At 33.7% G+C, this 16,877-nt stretch overlaps 1 protein-coding gene across 6 annotated transcripts in view; it reads left to right on the top strand.

Moving 5' to 3' along the window:
• The window catches only part of NBEA (neurobeachin), a 672,120-nt gene that overhangs the window by 263,670 nt on the left and 391,573 nt on the right, over window positions 1-16,877 (top strand). For 5 of the 6 annotated variants that reach the window (XM_070380424.1, XM_070380423.1, XM_070380421.1 and 2 more), the window contains 3 exons: window positions 385-823; window positions 12,061-12,215; window positions 14,435-14,561. In XM_070380424.1, coding sequence (XP_070236525.1) covers window positions 385-823; window positions 12,061-12,215; window positions 14,435-14,561 — 721 coding nt within the window. The remainder of the gene's footprint in view (window positions 1-384; window positions 824-12,060; window positions 12,216-14,434; window positions 14,562-16,877) is intronic. The other variant, XM_070380422.1, reaches the window with a different exon arrangement.

Genomic DNA, 16,877 nt, shown 5'->3' with positions numbered 1-16,877 from the left:
TTCATATTTTAAGGAAAATATTAAAGGAGTATAATTTATCTTGCATGATTGGTAGCTGACAATGAAAGGATAAAAGGGAGCTTAATATAAGTATTTATAAGCCGTTATAAGAAATTATAGTAGGAATTATTTCTCCATGTTTATAAAAGTATCACTTTTGACATGCAAGATGATTTATAAAAGAAACAGGGCTCTGTTGATGCTTACTGAATAAAATAACAGGTGTATATAGGTGATATGTTTTAACCAAGTTGTGTTGTTATGCACATCCGTTTAGCAGAGTTTTTTTTTTTACAGGTTTTCTTTTCTGTGAGTATATTTTATTAATAACGGTGGGTTTTCATTTGTGAAGCATTTTGTTTAAACTGATTTCTATCATTATAGAAACACCTGCTGCATTCCCGGACACTGTAAAGGAAAAAGAAGCACCAACCCCTGGTGAGGATATTCATCTAGAAAGTTCCATTCCTCATACCGATTCAGGAATTGGAGAGGAGCAAGTGGCTAACATCCTGAATGGGGCAGAATTAGAGACTAGCACAGGCCCTGATGCTATGAGTGAACTGTTATCCACTTTGTCAAATGAAGTGAAAAAGTCACAGGAAAGCCTGACCGAGAACCCCAGTGAAATATTGAAGTCTGCACCATCGATATCTAGCATAAGTCAAACCAAAGGCATCAATGTCAAGGAAATACTGAAAAGTCTCGTGGCCGCCCCAGTCGAAATTGCAGAATGTGGCCCTGAGCCTGTCCCATACCCAGACCCAGCATTGAAGAGAGAAGCGCAAGCTATTCTTCCTATGCAGTTTCATTCCTTTGACAGGTAGGTTCTGAACTTACTATTCACAGTGCTCCATGTATAGAAGGAAAATTAGTGTCTGTTTAATTTAAAAATATTAGGCAAAAAAAAAAAAATTAGGCAGATCTTGCAAACATGTTTATTACTGTAGATTCTTATCACAAAGACTATCAAAGTGATAGGCCAACCTGATTGATCTCATAGTCAGACATTTTAATTATATGTTTCAAAAAAGGGGCTTCAGTATGAAATGGGGGATGACACATTGAATTGGAAATAGGGTAACACAGATTCTGATTATGACCTATCATCAAGTGACTACTGTACATTGGAGAAGTGATTTTATATGTATGTGTGTGTTTATATTATGTTCATACATATATATATATATGTATACATATATGTTTATAGCTATATACATATATGTGAGGTAATCGACAAGTAATTGTTTTTTGTTTTAAAGAGAAAAAAGTAAGTAAATCAGATATTTCTTAAACTGTAATGTCAAAATAAATATACAGTCAGAATGCAGTTTCTATTCCATATTGTTTTCTCTAAAATAGATAAACTGCTTTGTCCAAGTTAGAGCCAGTACTTTTTGAGTTTAGGGGTTGAGGTGTGGCAAAAAAGGCATTTTCAGTTAGGGTGCATTATCTTTTTTATACATAAATAGGATTTTAAAATTGCTTATAAACATTTTAACCAGTGTCCTACAGATACTTTTTGAAAATCTATTGTGAAAATATAAATGACATTAGTCATCATGTCAGATATAAAGAGAGAATCAGTTTTGTTTTCTGTGCACCTACAGTAGTTAAAGGAGATAAAATCTTTGCAAATATGTGTCATATAAGGTAAAATGTGTTAAGTATCAGACATTTTTTAACAACTAAAAAAGCAGGGATATAAGAAATTATTTCTTTTTTTAGTAGTTTAGAGGTTTATTCATATAGTTCCTTGGATATTCGCTATGCCATTTCATATTTAGTTTGCATTCCTAAGAGATATGTGTATGTGTGCTAATGAATTTATATAAGCATAACCACATAAGTATTTTTAATTGTATATATTTATAAATCTATCTATAAATAACTTATAATAGTTTAATTTGGGATCTTAAGTTTTATGTTCCTTTTAAAGTTCTGTATCTAAATTTTGTTAACATATAAGCAGTAGAAAAAGAGAAATATTGTGATTTGTATAAGAGAATCCAGTGAAATAAAGATTAGGTAAAATCTTTCCTAATTTGGATTATTGTTAGGACAATTTTTTTCATTAAAACTTAACAAAGCTGTCATCTGAGTGCCAATATTCTTAGCCACTCAAAATTTATTACACTTTTGAGGATATTGCTTTACAAAAAATAGAACTTTCCATTTGTTCTTAGTAGCATTTGTGCAAAATGCAGTGGGAGTGCAGTCATTATTCAAAATTGCATAAGTAGAAATGAAATCGTGGAGCACAAAGCGTATTCAATTCTTTTTAGGAGAAGGGTCTCCAGTGTAGTTAATATATGCAGTAGCTCAAGTACTATCAAATGTAAATGATGAGGTGATACTGATGAAAGGAGGGGATTGAGGTCTCAGGGGGCGCTGATGACGGATTGAACAGAAGCGGCCTTGCACTGCACGTAACTCAAGTCTGTCGTCTTCACCGCTCAAAGCCATAATGGGAGGTGGCAGTTTGAAATGAGTTGCCACGGCAAAGAGTATTATTTTTGAAATGCTTTCACACAAATCACTAGGCCCTGCATACAACTTAGTTTCATGCTTTAATGTCATCAGGAGGCACAAATTGGTGTGTCTAATTGTTTGCCACCTGCCAGCAAAATGAGCTGCCAGCCAGCCAGACGGGTTTGATTGTCTGTCAGCCATTCAATAGATTGAGAGTGACAACATCAAAAATTTAACTTCAAACTCTGGAGCTTTGAGCAGCTTTTCAGAGACATCATCCCCACAAGTGCTTCTGGACAACTGCATTTTTCAATTATATTTGTGATATATTGCTACCATTTGCCTTAAAGTGTTATCTGTCTTAAGGTAGCTATAATTACATTATGAAGCATATAAACATATTTCTGAAGCACTAAAATCTGAAATTCAAGTTATGACATGTCTTTTAGCATCAGATTGAGTTCCTTGAAAATAGGATCCAAGAAGACAGACTTTAGATGCAAAGTCCTGAATACTTTTAGTTTCAAACACAGAATTATCTTGGGTCTTACTCTACCAATAATGTATTTTTCATTTTTATCTTTGGTTGAAAATAGCTATAAACTCAGTTGCTCATTTCTTTGTAACTAAATCATACATAATATTATACAATCCCAGTGGAAATCACCTAGGATTTTCCTTGATTTAGCCAATATTTTATTGGTTCTTTTGGAAACATGCTAGCGAAGCATTCTTTATATTTTCTCTAGATTGTAAGTTGGGAATAACTTCCTAAAACAACTGATGTCATAAGAGTCATACATTCAATTACATTTTTCATATGGAGTTTCTCTTCACTTAGGATGGCATTTTGACTAATTTCAGCATTTTGAAGTTTGTAATATCATTTTTATTAGGTAAATTGTAACATCAAAATTTAGAAACATTTAGACTTAACTAAAATAAACCTTTTTCCTTTAGTATTAAATCTTCCATCAGGTTGTATTATGAGACATCATATAAATATTCTCATCTGCATATATGGAAAGCACTGATTCTTTTTCTTTCATTTCCTCCAGACATCATCTGTGCAGATTGAAGTATATGTCTTTGATTTCACTGAGTGACCCTAACAAATTTATATTTATGACTGTAGAGCACTGAAACTGCTAGACATCTATTAGTGCTATTCTGTAGAGGGAACACCGTATGTATAGAGCAAGTGTGATAATGAAATTATAAGAACTTTCCTACTGTTGTATTACTACCAAGCAAAAATAAATACTTACGGTTTTATTTTTAAGAGAACAGTTTAATAATCTCATAATAGAACTTAGAGTATAGTTGCAAAGTTCCTCAATAATTCTATTTCTTCTGATAGATTTCTGTATAGATGTATAGTTTTTAAAATAGTCTAGCTGAGCTGTGTTTTGTTTTTTTTTTTTAATGTATTAGTAACAGCAACTGTAACTTTTAGATTGAGGGAACAGTTTTCTCTAAAACCATTCATTACGTTTTACCACATCTTTTAAACTAAAATTTAATCCTGCATATCCAAATGCTTTTAATCTTTTGACAGTTTGGTGTATATATGTGTGATTTAGCTCAGTCTTAATTCCCCAGGATTCCTGAGACACCCCCTTAGTTTGGACAAAAGACAAAAAAAAAGGCAGAGGACAATATGTTTGTCTCCATACATTTTAACTGTCATTATATTTCAAAAAATTGTTTTTCATCTTGGTTATCATCCAAAGCTTGTAATTGTGTTGCTTCTCTGACTAACAGACAATGATCTTATGGTGTATACTTCATCCCTTTTGATTTTAAAGACCTGCTTATGTTTGAATTACTGGGTTTGATATGATTAAGTGAAGTAGTTTGTATTTTTCCCCTCAAACATTTAGTATCCTTGCTTTCCAGTGTTTCATTCTCTGAAAAAGAAAATCTCTGGAGGAAAAAAAGTATTTTATAAATACTATTTGATTAAAAAACAATATAGATAGCCTTCATATTACTAAACTTCAAGTATAGGCTTTGTCTAAGTATTTTCCCTATAGATTTTTTTTAACATCAGTGCTTTAAATATTAGTGCTAAGAATGATAGTTTAGGATAAATAAAAAAAATTTTTTGTAGAAATGATGGAATCCTCCTACCTTGATTTCTTTAAGCTTAGAATTAAGTAAGAATATAAAAACTTATAATTATTGAGTACTTCAAATTCTGTCTTTATACTTTTCTAATGTTTTGTTAAGTATTTTGATCATATCACTTAAAGGATGAGCAGGTAAATGTAATCTAAATTGATTAATACTCTGCCAACCATTACAATTCAAAGTTTCAACGATACCGAGCTACTGAAATCCCACCTTTTATTATGTTCCAAGTGCCCTGGATATAGTATTTAAGGCCAGCTGTCAGATGATGCAGTTTTGACCCAGCATGGTTGTATTCTAATTTTCCCAATATTGTTGCCTTTTTCTCTCCTGACATTTCCACAGACAGTTCAATGAGTTGAAAAAGGCATCTCTCTTTAAAGTGTGAATTAATGAAATAGTTGTTTTTCATACATCCTATTTTTCTATTGGTATTCTAAATATTTTACAAAGTTCAGTTCAGTTCAGTCGCTCAGTCGTGTCTGACTCTTTGCGACCCCATGAATCGCAGCACGCCAGGCCTTCCTGTCCATTACCAACTCCCGGAGTTCACCCAGACTCATGTCCATCGAGTCAGTGATGCCATCCAGCCATCTCATCCTCTGTCGTCCCCTTCTCCTCCTGCCCCCAATCCCTCCCAGCATCAGAGTCTTTTCCAATGAGTCAACTGTTCTCATGAGGTGGCCAAAGTCCTGGAGTTTCAGCTTTAGCATCATTCCTTCCAAAGAAAAAAGGTATTCTAAATATTTTACAAAGTAGCAATTAATAAATCATGAAAATGATAGACTTGCAATTTCTAATGAGCTTCAGTAAATTGTAATATCACCTTAAAATCAGAAATAATTATTTTTTCTTCATAGTTTAATTTTTTTTCTTTCAAGATAAATGTCTAATGTCAGTAAAACTTGTTAGAAAAAGAGTAATAATGCTGGAGAGGGTATGGAGAAAAGGGAACCCTCTTATACTGTTGGTGGGAATGCAAACTAGTACAGCCACTATGGAGAACAGTGTGGAGATTCCTTAAAAAACTGGAAATAGAACTGCCTTATGACCCAGCAATCCCACTGTTGGGCATACACACTGAGGAAACCAGAATTGAAAGAGACACATGTACCCCAGTGTTCATCGCAGCACTGTTTATAATAGCCAGGACATGGAAGCAACCTAGATGTCCATCAGCAGATGAATGGATAAGAGAGCAGTGGTACATATACACAATGGAGTATTACTCAGCCATTAAAAAGAAAACATTTGAATCAGTTCTAATGAGGTGGATGAAACTGGAGCCTATTATACAGAGTGAAGTAAGCCAGAAAGAAAAACACCAATACAGTGTACTAATGCATATATATGGAATTTAAAAAGATAGTAACAATAACCCTGTATACGAGACAGCAAAAGAGACACTGATGTATAGAACAGTCTTTTGGACTCTGTGGGAGAGGGAGAGGGTGGGATGATTTGGGAGAATGGCATTGAAACATGTATAATATCATATATGAAATGAGTCGCCAGTCCAGGTCCGATGCACAATACTGGATGCTTGGGGCTGGTGCACTGGGACGCCAGAGGGATGGTATGGGGCGGGAGGAGGGAGGAGGGTTCAGGATGGGGAACACGTGTATACCTGTGGCGGATTCATGTTGTTATATGGCAAAACCAATACAATATTGTAAAGTTAAAAAAATAAATTTAAAAAATAAAAAATTAAAAAAAAAATTTTTTTTTTAAGTAATAATATAGAAATTAGGAGAAGTGGCTCTTAGTAGTGTATCTCTTTATAATTAGTTGTGTGACCCTTATCTATTCTCTTTGGTTCTCTGGGACTCAGTTTCCCAACATGGAAAATAATACATTGTTTCCAGAAAGTCCCATAAAGTATGAAAATCCTGGCATAAATGAGATAGCTTTATAATTAGTTTGAAAAAGTAGTAGATGACTATAAACTTGGCTAAAAGACCTGAACCCCAGAAAAGATTCGGTAGGCCTTTTTCAAAGCTATTACCTCACTTTAAGCTCTTGGCATCCCTGAAGTGTGTTCCCTCTGTTATCTTCCAGCTGGCCTCACTATTTTCCAGGTGTTGGCCCACCAAATGGACCTTCCACATTTATGCTAGAAATGTTTTTCTTAAATGTAAATCTCATGAAGATTTCTAAATAATATCTTGTTCTTACACAATAAAAGATGAACTTCTTAGGTTGAAATAGAAAGTCCTCACCTTTCACCAGCTATAATGATCTATTTACAGTTCTTCAATCTTTTATGATTTTTCATATCTCTTTGCCTTAAGAAGTTTTTGCTATTGAACTTTTATCTTCTTAGCTGAATCCCACTGATCCTTTTTGATTCAGCTTACTCTTCCCTGATAATGTTCATCCTTTATGTTTCTGAAAGTTCCTGTGCCTAACTCTAATCAGAGTGGTTACTGAAATATGTTGAACAGTTGATTTATTTGTCTCTTCTATTTTTTTTTTCAAGTATGTCTAAGGCATGGATTATGTCTTAACTTGTCTTATGTATCTCCTGACTTGTCAGTGTAGTTGTAATTCCCTTAACCTTTCGGTGTTCAATAAGTGTTCTAGAAAAGAGGGAGCAAGTGGAAAGAAGAAAGGAGTTGTTTTAAAATCCATGAGCAATTATAAAACCCACTTGTCTTATTAAGTCACTATTTAAAAGCCATTTCTTATCTTCACTATCTCAGTTTACACTTAAGACAGTTCTTGAGTTGTGCAGATAAAATAGTATCCTTTTTACAAAATTCACATAACTAGTTAATGGCAATCTTTAAGATTTTTTTTAAGATCTTTAAGATTTTTTATTATAGTTATCTAGACTCTCAGTCTTTCTTGACTGACACGACCTGTATTCTAGATCTACTGTCATTCTAACTATTCTTTTATAAACATGATGCTTTTGTTGTTATTCTTGAAATATGGTGTCTAAAACTGCACATAGGATTTTATGAGGTCTAACAGACACAATATATCAGGATTATTGCTTCTTTCACTCTGGATACTGTTGCTGTGGTAGACCCAGATTGCATCAGTACTTTTGAGAGCCATCAGTTCAGTTCAGTTCAGTAGCTCAGTAGTGTCCAACTCTTTATGACCCCATGGACTGCAGCACCCAAGTCTTCCCTGTCCATCACCAACTCCCGGAGTTGACTCAAACTCATGTCCATCACGTCAGTGATGATATCCAACCATCTCATCCTCTGTCATCCCTTTCTCCTCCCACCTTCCACCTTTCCCAGCATCAGGGTCTTTTCAAATGAGTCAGTTCTTCACATCAGGTTGCCAAAGTATTGGAGTTTCAGCTTCAGCATTAGTCCTTCCAGTGAATATTCAGGATTGATTTCCTTTAGGATGGACTGGTTGCATCTCCTTTCTGTCCAAGGGACTCTCAAGAGTCTTCTCCAAAACCACAGTTCAAAAGCATCAGTTCTTCAGCACTCAGCTTTCTTAATAGTCTCTCACATCCATTCATGATTACTGGAAAAACCATAGCTTTGACTAGATGGACCTTTGTTGGCAAAGTAATGCCTCTGCTTTGTAATATGCTGTCTAGGTTTTCTTCCAAGGAGCAAGTATCTTTTAATTTCATGGCTGCAGTCACCATCTGCAGTGATTTTGGAGCCCAGAAAAATAAAGTCTCTCACTGTTTCCATTGTTTCCCCACCTATTTGCCATAAAGTGATGGGACCAGATGCCATGATCTTAGCTTTCTTAATGTTATGTTTAAGCCAACTTTTTCACTCTCCTCTTTATTTTCATCAAGAGGCTCTTTAGTTCTTCTTCACTTTCTGCCATAAGGGTGGTGTCATTTGAGAGCCATAGCAGTACTAATGATAGCTAAGCTTTTTGGACCACTTACAGTGTTCCAGGTAAAATGCTAAACATTTGATATGTGTTAATAGTATATCATTTTATCTTTGTAACAATCTTACAAGGTGCAAACAATTATGAGTCTCATTTTTAAGGGTATGGAGAATGGGGCTTAGAGAATTTACTTGCTTGATACCTTAGAGGTAGAATTCTAACTCAGATATGCCTGACATTAAAAACCAGGCTTCTAGTCACTGTGTACTCTATTTATATCCCATGTTGTAGTAACTACTATACTGCTGAATTTGCTGTCAGTGAAGTGTCTGGAGGCTTTAATGTCAGCTAATATTAAATCAGATGTTTTCAGAAGTTTTAGTAGGAAGACATTTAATGTTGTTTGCATTTATTTACAAACCATCAGTACAAGTTGTTGAGATGAAATTCTTTTCCCTTATTCATATAACTCATTTTTCTTAATACACATCTCAGAGCTTCAGTTCTTGACAAGATGCCTTGTCACAGAGAGTTTGTACGAAGTTGGTAATGATCAGTTAATCAGGAAACTTTGGCTATATATATATTTTTTTGTACCACTTACAAATACACCTCATAGCACTATCAATCAGTTTGTGTTTCTTTATTTTATCCATAGGAATTTTAATGAAAGATTTAGGGGAAAAATGATAATTTTACTTCTTTTCAAATCAAGAATTGATAACTTTGTTTTCTTGCTAGCTAGTCAATGAAATAGTTTATAAGTTTAGGAAAGAGTTTTGATGATAAATCCAAAATATTAGTTTGGTTTCTTTTCTGTTGATCTTTGTGTATATCATTGTAAATAAATACCTTATCTTATAGGCAGAGAATTATTTCAATTTAGAAAGTGGTAACAATTATTAACATTTATAAGGCATCTCTTTTTTAAAAATTATTATTATTATTTCTTTTACTTTACAATATTGTATTGGTTCTGCCACACATCAACATGAATCCGCTATGGGTGTACGCATGTTCCCCATCCTGAACCTCCCTCCCACCTCCCTCCCCGTACCATCCCTCCGGGTCATCCCAGTGCACCAGCCCCAAGCATCCTGTTTTGAACCTGGACTGGCGATTCATTTCTTATATGATATTATACATTTTTCAGTGCCATTCCCCCAAATCGTCCCGCCCCCTCCCTCTCCCACAGAGTCCAAAAGATTTTCTATACATCTGTGTCTCTTTTGCTGTCTTGTGTACAGGATTATCATTACCATCTTTCTAAATTCCATATATATGCGTTAATATACTGTACTGGTGTTTTTCTTTCTGGCTTACTTCACTCTGTATAATAGGCTCCAGTTTCATCCACCTCATTAAAACTGATTCAAATGTATTCTTTTTAATGGCTGAGTAATACTCCATTGTGTATATGTATCACCGCTTTCTTATCCATTCATCTGGTAATGGACATCTCTTAATTTGACATGGTTCTTTTAAATGCAGTCTCATTTAATTTATCCAGGTATATGTGAAATAAATCATATTTGCCTTTCCATTTTTACTGAAAAACTGAAATTTAATATCACGTAGCTTGAAGTGATTTAGTTGTCAAGCCTTAATCTTCTAACTCCACATCCTATACACTCTCCATAATGTCACACCACCTCTCAGTGAAATAAAGTGTTTGATCAGGAATGGTCAATGAAGGGATTGAAAGCATAGTGTGTGCTTTTGGAAATTTAATAAGATAGTTGAAAGTACAAGGTTGAGTCTAATGAATTGACTCTATCCATTAAGGAAAAAAGAAAAAAGTATCCAGAAAGAGCTAACGGAAGAATTTGGGAGGGCAGAGGTTAAAATTATCTAACATTATAATTACTATGGTCACAAAAATATTTTAAATGCCCTGAATTTGAAAATAATAATCCTTATAAATTTAAATTTTTTTACATTAAAGTCATTTTTGTTTTAAAAATTGTTGGTATTAAAGAAGTTTAAACCATAGACTTGTCAATGAGCCATTGATACAGTTTCCTTTAAATAGAGCTTTTTAATAAGAAAATTAAATTTTTCTTTACAATCTAAAAGGCCTAGTTTAAAAGGTCTATTTTAGGCACGTCCCTGATGGTCCAGTGGTTAAGACTCCATGCTCACATTGTAGGAGGCCTGGGTTTAATCCCTTGTCAGGGAACTAGACCCCGCATGCCAAAACTGAGAGCCCTCATGCCTCAATTAAAGGCCTGGTACAGCCAAAAAACTAAAATAAAATAACATCTCAGAGACAGTACTTTAAAAAGACCTAATTTAAATTGGATATATTTTTTCTGACATTGACTTGTTTTCAGGCATTATATTTGAACTTAAAATAACTCATACATCTACTTTCAAGATAAATAAGTGAGTAATGCTTGAAAGTATTTATTAAATAGAATTGGTGTACTGTAAACTTTGAGAAAGATGAAGCTTCACTGAAAGAAAGTAAAAATATTTATTATGTTAAAGAAATGGTTTCTTTGTCTTTTAAATTGACTCTTCACATCTATTTATTATTTAAGGTTAACACAAATGTTAAGTTCAGAATTTTTTTTAATGAAATTCATTTAAGAATGCTAAAGAAACGAGAACATTTTCAACTCCTAAGCTCACAAAGTCAGTGTTTGAAAACTAAAGAGATCTTTTACCGAATGTCCAGTGTATCCTCTCATTTCTCTTTCATTATAATAGTATCCCTATTATGAAAAACAACTCAATTTTATTCAGGGAAATAAAGTTTAATTTTATTGTTTGTTGTTGTTTATTCTCTTAAGTCATGTCTGCCTCTTTTGCGACCTCATGAACTGTAACCTTACAGTCTCCTCTGTCCACGGGTTTCTCAGGCCAAAAAAAAAAAAATAATAGGAGTATTTTTCCTTCTCCAGGGGATCTTCCCAACTCAGGGATCAAACCCATGTCTCCTGGATTTCAGGCAGACTCCTTACCACTGAACCAGTTTGTTATTCCGTACTCCTTGCCTTAATATTTAGCTTTACTATGAAGAAGTTCAGAATTTGGCTTTCAAATGTTTTTATGACTATTTTCCACATTTAGAATGTAATAGAGATACAATGGACACTTTATATATGTATATTTACAAAAAAATCCCTATGTACATATATGAAAAATATTCTAACCAGAGCACACCTTTTTCACATTTTCCTAAGGTCATGATTATAGACCACATGTCATCTTTAAAAAAGATGTCCAAATTCTAGATTCTACGTAAATATTTGCCAAATAAATGGTAATAGTTAACACTTTACAGTATATCCTTACTGTCTATATTATTTTCACCAATGAAGTTGCAATCAGAAAAAGGAAAAAGAAAGAGGAGAAAATTTGATGATAGGACTTCCCTGGTGGTCCAGTGATTGAGACTTCACCTTCAAATGCAAGGGGCGCAGGTTCAATCCCTGTTCGGGGAGCTAAGATCTCATAAACCAAAATGTAAAAGAGAAGCAATATTGTAACAAATTCAGTAAAGACTTAAAAAATGGTCCACATCAAAAAAATGTTTTCTAAAAGATAATTTAATGTTGATTACATGTATCTGCCAATAGAAGATTAGAATTCATCTTAGACATTGTATTATTTTTCATCATTTCTTTGCAGGAGTGTTGTGGTCCCTGTTAAGAAGCCACCTCCGGGTAGTTTAGCTGTAACCACTGTAGGAGCCACTGCTGCTGGAAGTGGACTGCCAACAGGCAGTACCTCTAATATATTTGCTGCTACTGGAGCTACACCAAAAAGTATGATTAATACAACAGGTATTGTCCTTATCTATTTCTGTGATACTTCATCTTTTTCTTTCTGTTTTCTGTATCTTCATTTTTTCTGCTTATTTGATCTTAAAAATTAAAATACTGTGATTATTTTAAGATTATCTTAATCTTTAAGAAGATTATTCTTCATGTTTTCAGATTTTGTAATTCTAGGGTAAACTTTTTAGGCACTTTTGAGAACACTATGGGTTTTGTTTTGAGTCTTCTCAAAACAAGATGCTGTTTACTTTCATAGTGAACTCAGATTGCTTAAGGATATTTGGGGAGCAAAGCCAAAATATAATTTGAACACTGACATTTGATATGTAAAAATTAGTAAACTGTATCAAGAATATTAAAATATACTATATATATTAGTGACAGCAAATGGATTTAGTAACATTTTCTGGTTGAAACCTAGTATATACTTTTCACAAAGCTCCCCTAAGAACCTTGACGATATGCAAGAGCCTCAACTTAACAAAAACTGCATGTGAATAAGAACCATTGTTTGACATTGTATTAATTTATATACTTAGATTACAATTATATCCATTCATTGTCCAACATTTTCCTAAAAATTCTAGAAACAGAAAAATTCCAAATCACTACAATTTTTAAAAGCCTGCCTAAAATAACTTTTTTATTTTTTTGTAAATTTCCAGAAATGCTCCTGTTGATTATTAGCAAAATAAATCCTTACCCAAATCTTTGTGATTCCATTTTAGGTATTTACACAACGCAAGATGATCCCTGACTTTCCTTCCCTGACTATAGTAGCCTTCTCTTCTCCAAACTGTATAGCCTTGAACTTTTCCATCTATTATCATTACTTAGATTATTCCCATTTTTATTAATTTCATAGCTCTTTGTGCTTTCTGTATTTATCTTGTTTATCATACCACCTGAGTCCTGACACATCATGAACAGCACATTTATGGGGTTGTAGTAAGTAGAACGTACTCTATGAAGCATATTTATGTTAGCAAATAAACATCATTAATGGCATTGTGTTAAAGAACAAAACATCTTTGATTTATACATACTAAAACAAGTATTTATTTCTAACTTGTTTGAAGACTTCTTATATAAAGTTTTTTTTTTTTTTCTATTTAGTTTATAGCCTTACTCTTTATATTCATTCTGCTTTCTAGAGGAAAGAATAAAAATGTTTTCCTTTTAGCAAAATGTAAACTCAGGAAAGTGTTAAGAACTTTAAAATATGCCAGTGTAGTAGGAAAAAAAAAATCTGCATTTGGTGTTTATGGACTAAATCCTTACTTTTATGAGTAAAAAGCAAATAATTTCTTTTTTATATTTATTTGAAACAAGGTATGATATTTTCCTTGAATTTCTATTCTATGAATTAATAATAGATTTAGAAAGTGATGGTAGCCAGAGGTCTAGTCATAGTATAAAACATATATTACAATAAAAATGTAGGCAATGAATATCCTCCTTAGAAATACATATATATAGATACACAAACAGACACACAAATAACCTGAGGGTCAGCATCTAAACTGGACCCAAAACTAGTTTAGATTTTGGCACAAACGTGCTGTGTAAGTGTTGTTGTGAAATCCAGGTTTTATGGATATTAATGTAAGATAAGATAAAGATAACATTTAGGAACACTAGATGTCCCTCAACTCCATGGCTATTTAATATATGGTGTAATATAGGAAAATCTGTTCTAAAATGGCATCTTCATATCGTTGAGGAAACTCGTTATTTTAAAATTGGGTACAAATATACTTATTATAGTCCTTCTTAAGCTATCATATTAAAATAAGCATTGATGCTTCAGGGCCACAAATTTATGTTGAGACAGTTTATTGCTAATTATATCTTAAATGATGAAAACTAAAAGTATAACAACATAGCAATGAAAAAGCAGATAGTATTTTCACATCTAAATTTGCTTTGTTTTATCAGACTCATTTTATCTAAAATTGTTTTCATTTGTTGATGTCTTTTATTTATGCCCCATTTGTAATCTGTAGTTTTGTTAGCATAATATAAGTAAATAAACTGTTTCAATGCAATAGCTATTTTTAATAATTATAGTTATTAATGTACTGTTGGCCAAATGATTTTTTAAATGGCCTAATTCTATTTTGAAATTCAGATGAATTTTTTTTCAAACTCAGTAATGATGTAATGAAAATTATTTTGTTCAATAAGTTTGTATTTAAGACTAAAAACTATTATTTTGGGAACAGGTGCCGTGGATTCGGGGTCTTCGTCTTCTTCCTCGTCTTCTAGTTTTGTGAATGGTGCTACCAGCAAAAACCTTCCAGCTGTTCAAACTGTTGCTCCAATGCCAGAAGATTCGGCTGAAAACATGAGGTATACATAACTAATTGTTGTTTTCACTCATTTTACTCCCTTCTTTCCACCTCAAAAAAGAGTGAAACTGTATTCATTAAGTTTAAAGATACAGTTAAGAATTCTTAAGAATGTTTAAGTATGTATTTCATTGTTTTGATATTTTTAGATAATTATTCATTACGTAAAAATCATTTATTATATTTCAGAGTCTAAACTGAGAAGTCTTGAATGGTTTTCAAGATCTGTTTCCTGAATTTATAATCCACTGTCATATAGCACATGTTACAGTGTCATGTAAGGTAGAAGCATGCACATGGGCACATGATAAAACTGGACAAGATGTGGTGGGGTGGTGAGTTTAAAATATAGGCTTTCAGAATACAGTTATATGTAACATATATAACTGGAGGTAGAATCACCAAACATTATCTTTTGTATCTTGATAAATAGATAAAAATGATTTGTAGTAACATATCAAACAACATGGCTTCCCTGGTGGCTCAGTGGTAGTCAGGTTTGATAGTCAGGTTAGTCAGGTTTGATCCCTGGATTGGGAAGATCCCCTGGAGGAGGAAATGGCAACCCACCCCAGTGTTCTGGCCTGGAGAATCCCATGGACAGAGGAGCCTGATGGGTTACAGTCCATGGGTTTGCAAAGAGTTGGACATGACTGAAGCAACTTAGCATGCATACATCAAAGAACATTCCTAGAAGAGATTGGCCCACATGCTTGATGTAAAATTGCACATACACACACACATTTATTCATGTTCTCAATTCAAGTATCACACAAATATAGACTATAAAAGCTCAGTGAAAGAATGATGTTGTGTCACCACCACTCAAGGCAAAAAACAGAGTATTGCAAGTACCTCAAAGCCCCCATCTTGTGTGCCTTTTTTTGACTCTATTCTTGCTCTTCTTCATATCCACCACTCTGACTTGAAACTGGATTAGTTTTGTCTTTTTTGAATTTTATATGAATGGAATTGCACAGTATGGGTTCTTTTTGTCTCTGCCTTCTTCTGTTCAACATTATGTTTCTGAGATTTTATCTGTATTGCATGTAGCAATAGTTTTGTTCATGTTTATTTCTTAGTGGTATATACTACAGTTTATTAATCTGTTTTACTGATGATGGGTATTTGAAATTTTCCAGGTTTGCACTATTACAAGTAATGCTACTTTTTTACATAACAATGCTGTTTATACATTACTCTTAGGTATACTACACATTTGTATGCATATATGTTGGGTAAATAACTAAGTGGAATTGCTGGTTCATATGTGTCTGTTCAGTTTTACTGGATAATGACAAATGTTTTCCAAAGTGGTTGATACAAGTTTACTAAACTCAATTAGCACCTTACGAGAGTAATTCGTTAAATCTGTAACAATACTTACTTATTGTCACTTCCATTTTTGCCTTTTGGTGAAAGCATAGTGCTGGTGGCGGTTGTTCAATCAGTAAGTTGTGTCTGACTCTGCCACCTCTTAGACTGCAGTTAACCAGGCTCCTTTGTCTTCTACTGTCTCCTGGAATTTGTCCAAATTCATGTCCACTGAGTCGGTGGGATTCCATTGTATTTTGTTTGTATTTTTCTGGTACTTAATGAGGTTGAGCATCTTCTTATCCATTGTAATAGCTTATGTAATATCATATATTGTAATATCTTACATAATATCTTAACTATCTTAGATAGTTGTAAATTCCTCGAAGGGACTTTTTGGCATGGACAAAGGGACCAATATTTATTGGTCCTTTGGTTTTCCTCTTTTGTGATTTCTCTGTTGAATCTCTTACTCATTTTAAAACATTGAGTTGTCTTCTCCTTAATTTGTAAAGGCTTTTCTCCTTATGCATTTTGAAAATGAACCCTTTGATGGTTATATGTTTTTTGTATATACCTTCTCCCATTCTGTGGCTTTTCTTATCATCTGTGGAATCTGTTTTCATCAAAAGAGGCTGTAAATTTTAATGAAACTCAATTTATCAAGTTTTTGGGGTTTTCATGCTTTTTGTGTTGTAGACGAGATCTTTGCCTGAATTTTCCCCAACTCATCCTCTGGCTGCTTTTCATATTAAGATGAATAGTTCATCTGGAACTGAGTTTTGTGAATTTTATGAAGCAGAAGTGATATGGATGTCAAGATGACCCAGTTCAGTTCAGTTCAGTCGCTCAGTCGTGTCCAACTCTTTGCGACCCCATGAATCGCAGCACGCCAGGCCTCCCTGTCCATGACCAACTCCCGGAGTTCACTCAAACTCATGTCCATCGAGTTGATGATGCCATCCAGCCATCTCATCCTCTGTTGTCCCCTTTTCCTCCTGCC

Source organism: Bos mutus, chromosome 12 (genome assembly GCF_027580195.1).
Source record: "Bos mutus isolate GX-2022 chromosome 12, NWIPB_WYAK_1.1, whole genome shotgun sequence".
In the NCBI taxonomy this organism is placed as follows: Eukaryota; Metazoa; Chordata; class Mammalia; order Artiodactyla; family Bovidae; genus Bos; species Bos mutus.
The sequence above is the reverse complement of the archived record's forward strand: the minus strand, read 5'-3'. Positions and strand labels throughout refer to the sequence as shown.